The 11,644-nt window shown below is 40.3% G+C and overlaps 1 protein-coding gene across 2 annotated transcripts; it reads left to right on the top strand.

Annotated features, from left to right (window-relative positions):
• Positions 1–2,308: 2,308 nt before the first annotated feature.
• Positions 2,309–10,635, top strand: LOC117387206 (serine/threonine-protein kinase BRSK2-like). Of its 2 annotated transcripts, none has more exons than XM_055229861.1 (19): positions 2,309–3,369; positions 3,460–3,554; positions 3,687–3,772; positions 3,933–4,073; positions 4,147–4,263; positions 4,346–4,379; positions 4,532–4,600; positions 4,686–4,832; positions 5,215–5,246; positions 5,330–5,494; positions 5,727–5,824; positions 6,315–6,468; positions 6,542–6,602; positions 7,377–7,653; positions 8,091–8,139; positions 8,212–8,335; positions 8,645–8,843; positions 9,233–9,322; positions 9,705–10,635. In XM_055229861.1, the coding sequence occupies exons 1-19, from the start codon at positions 3,285–3,287 to the stop codon at positions 9,902–9,904; spliced, it is 2,223 nt and encodes a 740-aa protein (XP_055085836.1). In that variant the 5' UTR covers positions 2,309–3,284; the 3' UTR covers positions 9,905–10,635. The 2 variants fall into 2 exon arrangements, with proteins under 2 accessions (XP_055085836.1, XP_033840536.1); XM_033984645.2 differs by having other exon boundaries at positions 7,029–7,653.
• Positions 10,636–11,644: the final 1,009 nt, after the last annotated feature.

The following is an 11,644-nucleotide window of genomic DNA, read 5'->3' as shown; positions in this document are numbered from 1 at the left end:
TACAAAATTATAAAATTTGAATAATATGCCATTAATTTGTATAGTTTATATAGTTTGGCTCCATGTGGCTATAGACACACTGAGATATTTAGCATAAACCAGATCAAAACTATTTTCAAAATTATTTTTCACTGCAAAGCTTAAGCTTGCATTTCCCCTGTTAGTGTTGTCAGGAAAATACAATCAGTCAAGTCCCCTGTGGAGTGCATTTAAAGTTTAATTACAGGCTTTTGTAATGTAAAAAGGTTCACTTAAAAGACTGGTATCTGCATAATGACACAATAAAAAACAAAGAAATAACTAAACAAGTGTAGTTTATCAGCATAAATGCAATGAAGTGACCACAAAATGGTGACCAAAGGCATTGTTAATGTTAAATTGGTGAAATCTGAATCCTTTTAAACTTTGACGCCTATCATTTGTAGTCAGGCCTCCTCCTCCCTCTCTCTTTTACTGTGTTGGTCGTCTGCGCACTGCAACATAAAGCTTTTGCACCTCTAGGAACTCCAGCTCTACTGTCAAAATGCCAGACTCAGTGGAAGCTGTGCCAGTGTCGTGCCAAGTCATTAAGGAAAATGTTGACAAATGGTGAGTCAGACAAAAGTTCTTCTATCGATCACATCATAACATACTTTACAGTTGTGATTATTATTTTTTCTTTTGTTTCAAAATTATGGTCCTGCTCATAGGAGTGATTTAAATGTAAAAAGTTGTCAGGTTATCAATAATCCTTCCTTATGTGTCCATACTGTAAACGCCACGTGACAAAATAATCCCACAAATATGTGTTCATATATAGCACTGTGTTTTAAATAGTTACATGTTAGACTCACCATGGTTCATGTTACGTGATTGCAGCAAGCAACATATTTGGTGTATGTGCACATGGAGATTAAATGTGGATCTGCAACAGCTTTTTCCAACATCACTAAAAGCCATCACAATTCTGAGTGTATTGTAATCCTTCCGGCATGTCACATAGACAATATTTTGATATGAAGTCTATTGTCACAAATGATGTTACACTGATAGACTGTAATTTTTCAGTGTCAAAGAGAAGGGAGAGCTGCCCTGTAAAGACTTCATAGATGCTTTCCAGGCCTGTATCAAAACCCTGTCTGAAGGATCATGACATAAATCAGACAATGTAAGTAGCCTATATAATAACATTGACATTTATATTTTTTGTTGATATCACACTAGCTTATTTCTGCATGTTGGTGGTAGAATGTAGGCTACAGCGTATCCATATTCAACATTCATATTGTTCCATTAATAGCCTACTTATGTTTTTTTTTGTTTGGTTTCACAGATCCTAAAATACCTGGTTTAACATTTAGGTTGTACGTTAATGTATTTTTTCAAGCAGTGTAAAGTATAAGGTTTTGTAATATGTATTTAAACAGCTGTGTACTTGAATGTTTTTCTCCAGTAAGTTGTCAGCCTGTCTCTTAAACCTAGGCAGGTTTACAGAGGACACTCTTAATGGAGTTAAGCAAAGCTTGTTAATCTTTGCCTAATCTGTGCATTAGCCTATTGGTCACTTTTAGCCTGCACTGAGGAGGACAAGCATAAACCATAGAGAAGATTTTGTAAATGGTTTACAACAGAAATAAATCACCATTTATTATAATGTGCATGTGCAGTTTATTTGCACGCTTTATTGTTCCATAGCTTGACTATTTGTTTGGATGAAGGAGCTTAAATCTGTTCAGTTCTATTTCTGTCCATGAAGACAGTCTTTCTGGCTGAAAGCAAATCAACCAGCCTGGCACAGATAAATACAGACTTTGGGGAATTATCCACCCACAACACAACTGAAACTCAGACCTCAGAGGTTTTAAGATACTTTACAGATTGCAATTCAGATCTGCTATCCCCTATCCATACCTCTTTCTGCCATCTGCCACTCTCAACATATTGCCATGTCTACATTTACTCAATGCAATGATGGTTTTGCGAGAATTGGTGTGATTTTTGCATCCTTATTTATTACAACAGATGCACACATAGTCTGGACTACGCTTAGCCAAATGACTTGTGTGTCTGTAGGAACATAGGTCTACTAACCGGACCTCCATGACCGTGAAAGGCCGAGGGCGAGGCAGTGCTGCCCTGTGGCCCTCACTCCCTCCGGCCATATTTACACATGCCTGCGTCTGCCTGGATCCCCTGGAGGGAGGTGTAGCAGAGGCAGTGGCTCATGGGCCCCTGAGTGCGGCCAGTGGAGGTGAATGCAGAGATCGGCGTATTTTGAGAACGACAGAGGAGGAAGCGGGGGAGGGCGGGGGAGGGAGGCGAGAGGATGGAGAGGGACCCGGATGCTGATGCGAGAGAGGCGAAGGAAGAGCGGAGAGAAAATATCGATTTACGGCAAAGATTCAGAAGGGGAGCGTCATGCAGTGGGCCTTGACACTGCGTGAACTCAAATAATTACAAAGGACCAAAAGAGTTTGAGATTAGCCCGCCATAATCTGTGGATATTTGTGTTTTGTACCTGTGTGCGGAGCGGTGATGGGGAGGACACTCCAGAGGAGAGCGCAGAAGATGCTGTGATCCGCTACTTGAGGGAGAGACGGGGAGAGTCAGGGAGGGGGGGCGCTAGGCTACGCTAAAGATGCTAGAAAGAATAAGCACTTCAACTCCAAATAATGTGACAATGTGGCGACAGGGCTACAAAACGTATCGTTGGTCGATGTCCAGAAACTTGTGGAACTGTGAATTATTTTGACAGGCGGTGTTGGTCAAGGCGTCGAAGCTAAAGCTAGCCTCACAGCTCTAGGTGAGCTGAGGCTAATATAGCATGTTTTAAACCTAAAATACAACGCTGTTGTATTTTTAGACTATTTCACTGACGCATTTAGGTTTATGTGCTTTAAATGGGAAATCATTCTCGCTTCAAATTTGAATAAAGGCTTGACTGGAGGCATTGTGATGTCATTAGGCCTATGTAAATATGTGGTAGATATGCACAAGATAAACAAACTTCTAGACTTTAATCAAACTTATTCGTTTTGTTAAATTGGTAATAAACTACTTGTTCGCCATTTAGAGCACTGTTACAGAATGTTCATTAGATAAGTTTAGGCCTCATGCAGGAATTCTGTAGTAAATTCTATCAACCAATATGTAAAAAGATAATGTTATTGTGTCAATGAAATTATTCGTGATATAGATTAAACCTCATATTAATATATTGGCCCTCCATGATCAAATTTGCTGTTGCAATAGCTACAGTGCTGTATAAGTCCTGGTAGTCGTCCCTCAGCATCCTTTTAAGCATTATGAGTAAGGAACTGTCACTAAGTCAGTCTGCTCAATATGTTGGGCCCTATCGACTGGAGAAAACATTGGGAAAGGGGCAGACAGGTAAGTGCACATTGTTTGGTGTTTTGTTGCCTTAAGCCTTTACTTATTACAAGTACAGATGCCATATGAAGCAAGTGCATCTCTTTTTAGGCCTGGTCAAGCTGGGGGTCCACTGTATTACGGGTCAGAAGGTAGCCATTAAAATAGTCAACAGAGAAAAACTCTCAGAGTCAGTACTTATGAAGGTATGAATCAAGTTGTCATTTTCAATAGTAATAACATTATAATTAAGTCTGTGGGACTCTTTCACTTTACTGCCTGGTAACAACCCTAATTTCTCTGCTTTTCATCTTGCCTCTGTCTTCTTCTTTGATTAGGTGGAAAGAGAGATTGCCATTCTTAAACTGATTGAGCACCCGCATGTGTTAAAGCTGCATGATGTCTATGAAAATAACAAATACCTGTGAGTTCCCTTTCTTTTCATAACAATGCTACATCCCACTCTTGCGTTTTTAATCGCCTCTTACTGCCTAAAACTGTACACATACATTCAGGATAGTAATTTGATGCTCATTGCCGACAGGGTAAATGTTAAACTACTATAAAACTGTCTGTATTTATAGATACTTGGTACTGGAGCATGTGTCTGGCGGAGAGTTGTTTGACTATCTGGTTAAAAAGGGCAGACTGACTCCAAAAGAGGCACGGAAGTTCTTCAGGCAGATCATTTCTGCTTTGGATTTCTGCCACAGTCACTCCATTTGGTTGGTTTTTTAAAGATACAAAAAACCTACATGATACTCTTTATACTCAGTATTTATTATTGTATGTGTCCAGTCACAGAGACTTGAAGCCTGAAAACCTGCTCTTAGATGAGAAAAACAACATCAGGATTGCAGACTTTGGCATGGCCTCCCTACAGGTGGGAGACAGTCTGCTAGAAACCAGTTGTGGGTGAGTTGTATAAAATCATGGAAAGCATATTTTGTGGTGGATCAACTTCTGGATATTAGTGGACTACATGCTTTCCTTCCAGGTCACCTCATTATGCCTGCCCTGAAGTTATACGGGTAACCTATAATTTTGAAATAGTTAAATATTGTAGTGTTAATGTAGTCGTAATACAAATCCTCAACTGTCATAATTTAATACCTTATGTTATAAAATTACCCTTCTTCATATCTATAACACAGTTTTAATTTGTTTTAACTGTTTTGCACAGGGTGAAAAATACGATGGTCGAAGAGCAGATGTGTGGAGCTGCGGAGTTATCCTCTTTGCTCTTCTAGTGGTAAGACACACTTTCATAAATCAATAATACAGTGCAATTAGTTAGGTGATCTGTAGATTTATTTAATTTTCCTTTCACTTTTCAGGGCGCCTTGCCGTTTGACCACGACAATTTACGCCAACTGCTGGAGAAGGTGAAGAGCGGAGTGTTCCATATGCCACACTTTATTCCTCCAGACTGCCAGTCGCTGCTCAAGGGCATGATCGAGGTCAACCCAGAAAAAAGGCTCACGGTAGGACTCCTGTTCCTCATTTGTGTCAGTGTGGAATACAAAGTTCTTGGAGACAGATTTTATTTTAAATTTAAACTTTTTCTAGGATACACCCTTACTCGAGTAAGGTCAATCAATTCATTAGAATGTAATTGAATAGAACTTTATTAGTCTGTTCCAACATAAACAGAAATTTGTATTCAACTTGGTAAACATCAGCAAACATCAGCAAACATCGGCAATATCCCCTCCAGACATAAACATATATAACCACATGTTCAAATTAAACAGTGCTGCTCAGTACTTTTAGTAGGGCTTAATAACTTCTTGTACTAGATTACTTCTTAAATTAATCTTTAAGGATTTTAAATTATTTTTTGTAATTTTTTGTGCCCTCTTATAGCTTGAATGCATTCAAAAGCATCCTTGGTATCAGTAAGTATGATTTTGTTGGAATTTTTGTAATTGTAAATACATTTTTATGTTACTATTATTGTAGTCCCCATGCATTTGCACAGGGGTAGCCGTAGTGAGCCATGTCCTGAGCAGCCCCCTCCCAGACGAGTGTGTGTAAGACGAATCCTGTCCCTGACTGAGCTGGACCCAGATGTGTTGGACAGTATGCACTCACTGGGGTGCTTCAGAGACAGAGTCAAACTCACCCGGGACCTGCAATGTGAAGAGTAAGTCATTCAATGTCTTTAAAGGGATAGTGACTCATGCATTACACAAACCCTCATGTTTTAAGTAAAACATGAGGGTTTGTGTAATGAGTACTAAATGACTCTCAATATTATCTGCAGTTATTCCATTAAGAGAATCTTTACCTGTCCCACAGTGTCGGAAATTATCAATATTCATGTGTAAAGAGTGTTTGTTTGTGTGTCTACCTATTTTTTTTAATTTTTTTTTCAGAGAAAACCAGGAGAAACTTATTTACTACCTACTGCTGGACAGAAAGGAGCGTTACCCTAGTTATGAGGATGAGGATTTGCCCCCACGCAATGACATAGGTCAGTCTGCAGGGGGCAGGAGGAATACATAAGACAGAATCCTGATAGCAGTACAGCATTGTAAAGTGGGAGATAAATAAAAGAAATACTATTTGAATCTTTTTCTTTATTTATTGCATAAAGCAAAATGCTTATTTATTCATTTCAAATCATTTGTCTTGTTGAATCTTTTTTTTAAGTCAGTATTTGGTAAACATTTTCAAAACAGATCCCAGAAGATACGACATCTGATGCATATCTTTTTGGGTCAAAGGAGGACACTGCCTTTGTAGTTTATGCTACATTATCACATAATAGATTGTAGAGTGAAAAAACTTAGTAATGTATATGAAAGTTGCACAGTAGAAAGTAAACCCAAAGTGGCAAAGTGATGAAAGGGCGCTGAGGGGGTATTTCTTCTTGTAATTATTACAATGTATCATGTTCAAGTCAGCTCAATCAGTTGTACCTGCACATGTTAATGTCAAGTTGGTGTGCTGATGTCTCTCAGTAGACCCCCCACGGAAGCGTGTTGACTCTCCAATGTTGACACGCCATGGGCGCTGTCGCCCTGAGAGGAAAAGTCTGGAGGTCCTGAGTGTGACTGAACAGGGGTCTCCCACCCCTCCTCGCAGGGCTTTAGACACAGCTGCCCACAGCCAGAGGTACTGTACACACACTATATGCACACATCATACAGATTTAGGACACTATTTGTTTACTTTTCACATTTTTTAGGTCTCGTTCAGTCAGTGGAGCATCAACTGGTCTCTCGTCAAGTCCTCTGAGCAGCCCTCGGGTAAGGTCTTCACCTGCCATCTAAAACTATGTGTATTTTATTTGTCTTGTAGGTTTTGTTTTACAGCATGGTAAATACCCTTGTGTATTTATTTCTTGTGCTATGAATACAAATCTGTATTTGCTTGCTAGTACTGTACAGTGCACACATCCTCTAACTATATTACTGTATGTGAAATAATATATACATCACTATCAGCATAATTCACCATCACTGTATCACAATCACAGCCACTGTCCTGTTTCACTTCATGTAAGCATCGCTGTGCTTCCACACAAACTACAGACACAAATATTACACATTTTGCACTCTTTTCATGGAGCATGATATTCATTTCCATCCTTCTCTTTCTTTCTCCATCTTCTATTTCTATTTCTATTTTACTTTTCATTTCTTCAATCACCCCAACCTCCAAACCCATCCCAGTCCTATCAGAGCCCTGTGTTCACTTTCAGCCAATCAGATGTCACTTCAGCTTCTACTACCCCTCACAAAAAGGAGACCAAACAGGGGAGCACCACCACTCAACGCCTGGCACGCGCTCCTGAAAAGCCTAAAGCTTCCCAGACTCCAAAGACACAAACCTTACCCACCAAAGGACCCACTGAGCGCCCACATCTGCAGCCCATCAAATCCCTGCCCCTCCACAACCCATCTTCACCTTCCCCATCTCCCCTCCTCTCACCCATTCCTCGCTTCTTCTTCCCGTCGTCCTCTGTCCTAAAGTCTGTGACAAAGAGCTTCTACCCAAACTGTGCCCACTCTGTGCCGCAGGTGACGCCTCAGGGCTCGCCACTACCCACACCGCTGGGCACCCCTGTCCACCACCCTCACCACCCTTCCTCCACCCCGCCCTCCTCTTCCTCGTCCTCATCCTCTTCGCGGGCCGATGGAGGGGGAGGCGTGGGTTCACTATCACTCACCCCTCCCTCCAGTCCTGGGGGAGGGAGTGGCATGGCAGCCAGTAGCTCCGCCCACTGGAGAACCCGCCTCAACTCATTTAAGAACAACCTGCTCGGGTCTCCGCGCTTTCATCGCCGCAAATTGCAAGGTGAGTACACACATATTACAACATTTCTAAAATGTTATCTTAGTTTTAGTCTAGGTTATATATTCATTGTTCATGCATGCATGTTGTTTTTGATGACATGAGGATTCTATTTATAATTCAATAAATATCACTTTATTTGTTCCCGAGGTGCAATTTAAAAATCTTGAGCAATAAAATACACTATAATAGGAAAGATCAAACAAAAGTCTCAGTGCAGCTCAACAGGTGGATCATCAGATCCAGTGTCAGTTGAGGGTTTAAGGAGAGTAGCAGCCCCAGGACAAAAGTGTCCCTCTTTGAGTATTAGGAGCTGCCGTAATGACTGTTCATTCCATTAAAAATACTTAATCTATAAGATAAATCACAGGCATCACTATGTATTTCAGATATCTGTGTCCAGGGCTTTTTTCACTGTGTGATACTTCCTTGTGTTGTAGTTCCAACGTCGGAGGACATGTCCAGTTTAACACCAGAATCAAGCCCAGAGTAAGTCATTACCCTTTGACTTTTGCATATTTATGATTTGTTGCATAATTTTAATTACAACCACAATTGCAGACTGGCTAAGAAGTCCTGGTTTGGGAATTTCATTGGCTTAGAAAAAGAGGAGCAGATCTTTGTGGTGATCCGAGATAAACCCTTGAGCTCTGTCAAAGCCGACATAGTCCACGCCTTTCTGTCTGTAAGTATTTCATATTTTCTGTCTCTCACGCCAATTTCTATCTTCTGCACTGGTTTGAAAAGGCATGGCTTACTGGCACAGCTGCAGGGACAAACCCAATATTATGCTCACTTCATACTTGCCATTGTTTCAGTTTTTCTCTTTATTTGTGTTTTTCTGGCTTGCTGCACGTTTGAATCACATGGCTCACTCTCTCTCTCCTCTCCTCACCCTCCACCCTTTGTCTCCCCACACTCGCGTCAAACCCCATACCTCTCCTGCCTCGTAAGTCTGTTGGTCTCTCTGCTTCTCTGTCTCCCCACCGCGCAGATCCCGTCCCTCAGCCACAGCGTCCTCTCGCAGACCAGCTTCAGAGCCGAGTACAAGTCCTCCGCCGGCCCCTCCGTCTTCCAGAAGCCCGTCAAGTTCCAGGTGGACATTGCCTTCTCCGAGAGCGAGAGAGAGCGTGGCGACAGGGAGAGCAGGAGGGAGACGGGGATCTACAGTGTGACGTTCACCCTCATATCAGGCAAATCTATATAAAACATGTTTAGGAAATGGTTATTACTCACAATCATGTCAGGAAAATCTAGAGTAAAAGCAGAACTAACTAAGAATTAAACATCTTTGTAAGCCCCTGTAATGCTTAAATATGTATTTTCGGGGTGTTTGAAACATTTGTCGTCTCCACCTTCTGTCTTCTTGTGGAAAACAAGCCTTGCAATATGGATGATAGTCTGTTGGGCACCGATCTAATGTGCAGCCTAGGCCAATATGGTTTTGTCTTAAATTGTTTATAAATATCAGCCAAGTTGAAGATGGTTATACTAGTTTCATAAAAGCTTTTCAATAAACGCAATAATTATCAAATTAATTATTCAGTAAATGCAATAAACTCTTTGACTTTATTTATTGAAGGTCCGAGTCGCAGGTTCAGACGAGTGGTGGAAACAATTCAAGCGCAACTTCTCAGCTCCCATGATCAGCCGTTGATGCAAGCCCTATGTGGTAATAGCTGCTCTCCTCAGCTTTGTAATACATGTTTTTTTATGGTCCTGGTTTGAGCCCAGTTTAGTTCTGAAGTAGACTTGGTTTGGCCCTGTTTTATTCCTGGTCTATTTTAGGTTCAGTTTCGGGGTTTAGTCCCAGTCTAGTCCCAATTTTTATGTGGTATTTGTAAACATGGCCCCTTTGTGGACTACTTGAACCATATTTATCACTTTAGTACAAACTTGTAAATACTTGCGATTAGCAAACATGAGCAAAGAAGAATGTGGCTCTTTAACTCAAAATATTAACAATAATTGACGGACTAAAAGAAAAAGAAACAATTAACACAAATATACTGTATGACTTATTTTCCTGTTCTCTGCTGTTGATCCCTTCCCAGATGAGAAGAACGGCCGGCCCCACGGGACCCCCACCCGCCAAAATTCCAGGCGCTCTGAGGGTGGGGGCGACCGGTGTGACTGGGGAGACCGCACAGATGGCAGTGGAATCGGAGGCAGTGGAGGAGTCCTGCAGCGTAGAGGCTCAGCCAAAGAGAGGACCCGACTTCTATCCTCCAACGGAACACAGTCCCAGCCCTAAGGAAGTGGACCATGGGACATCTGGACCTCAGCAGAAAGAAGACAATATAACCTCTACTTTGTGTCCCTTCCACTCATCAGTAACTCCTATCCTTTCTTAAATAAGCTATAGAAAGTTCTTGTCTATAGCAAGGACGGAGCCATTTTCACAGTGCGCTTTTTTCCAGTACTTGGTATCACCAAAATTCCTTTCACCGGAAACAGTGTAGTCATCACTGTATTCAGTAATTACTCTCAAATAAACCATTTAATAACATAAATTCTGCTTCATAGATCACATAGCAATTCTGAAGTGCAAATGTGCATGCCAGTTAGCAAACCAGCCTGCTAATAGTCACACTTCTAAAGTATTTGATGCCAAAAAGAATCAAAAGAACCATTACCCTGCAGCAATCACAAACAATAAGCCACCCATGTGGAAAGAATCCATGAGTGGTCCTAGGTGTAGGAATAGACCTTTTCCAATAGTTCTCTCTTGTCAAAGTAACCTCTGTGAATGTTTATTTATTTATTCATTTTTTGTATTTATTTATCATGATGAAGATGTCTACAAGAAAATCTCCAGCGTTGTAAAAGGGACTTTTGTTTTTGATTTCATCAAGAACAACTTGAAGCAATGCTTCCATTTTAAAGTGGACCCTTCTTATTCTGAAGATTAAATATTTTTTATTTGAACATATATTGACAATTATGACATGGAAGATTACACTATTCGTGAATAGTGATTTGTGGTGAGAAAGATCAAGGAAAGACATTCCTCATCAAACTTTCCTACTAAAAGAGAAGAAAAGGAATAACATACAAATATCCATCATAAGAAATGTTCAGTCTCAGACTAAGACTTGCATTGTTCCTTGTGTATGAGACTCTGCAAATAGAAACCAAGGCTTGAATCTTCTAAGTCCACCTTGTCACCTACAAGCCAAGTAGCCCTTCCATCACAGGCAGCCCACTCATCGCTCCAGTGCCGCGTTGTGCTTAAAGTTACCTGAACAGGTTTTCATGCCATTGTCTGTCTGACTTGCTCATCACCAGTCTTCCATGCTGCACAATTATGCAAGTAGAGTACCCAAGGATTACACACTTTCGTGTTTATTTTTCATTCATTTATTATTTCAAGTTACTTCCTGAAGCTACTACACTTGTACTGTTTGTCATATGACACATCTAAAAAACCCATTCCCTTATAACCTTTGGAAAATGTGTCTTTTTAGATCATCATGTTGGTGTTTTCTGTTAAGTTCTTATTGGAATTGTATCTTGTGACATGGGGTTGAAGACTTGGGGAATACTCAGCTGATTAATTGTGACTTTTTTCCCAGCAGGATGTGACCCAAAACATAAGGCTTTTAGCCATATACTGTTACACAAATTATATGCTTGCTTATTTATTTCATCCCCCTTTCTCACTTTCACCCTTTCTGTATCCATTTTGAGTACAGGAGAACATTTTTGGACTTTTGCCCCACTTATTACCACTTTATAATTAATCTATTTGCAGTCGTTAGTTTCACAATTTCACTTTCATTAACCCAGCTCTGGCTAAGATTGTAAACTATTCTCCATTCATAAGGGTCAGTAGAATAAGGTGTTTAAAAAGAAATGTCTGTAATATATATAAATATATATAATTTAAATATAAAAAGTGCACTATAACTATTGCCTGTGATAAAAATAAAAAATTATGATTGAATTGATGGTGAAATAAAGAGAGAACCACCTTATGAATCAAATAATTTAG

This window comes from Periophthalmus magnuspinnatus, chromosome 19, assembly GCF_009829125.3.
Source record: "Periophthalmus magnuspinnatus isolate fPerMag1 chromosome 19, fPerMag1.2.pri, whole genome shotgun sequence".
Classification (NCBI taxonomy): domain Eukaryota; kingdom Metazoa; phylum Chordata; class Actinopteri; order Gobiiformes; family Gobiidae; genus Periophthalmus; species Periophthalmus magnuspinnatus.
Note: the sequence above shows the minus strand (reverse complement) of the source record. Positions and strands in the feature narration are given on the sequence as shown.

What these genes read in the sequence shown, in the direction of transcription:
- LOC117387206 (XM_033984645.2), top strand. Translation starts at nt 3,285, where the DNA reads ATGAGTAAGGAACTGTCACTAAGTCAGTCTGCTCAATATGTTGGGCCC. An exon ending in ATTGGGAAAGGGGCAGACAG is followed by an intron (nt 3,370 to 3,459) that starts GTAAGTGCACAT and finishes ATCTCTTTTTAG; the next exon opens with GCCTGGTCAAGCTGGGGGTC. An exon ending in ACACCAGAATCAAGCCCAGA is followed by an intron (nt 8,140 to 8,211) that starts GTAAGTCATTAC and finishes CCACAATTGCAG; the next exon opens with ACTGGCTAAGAAGTCCTGGT.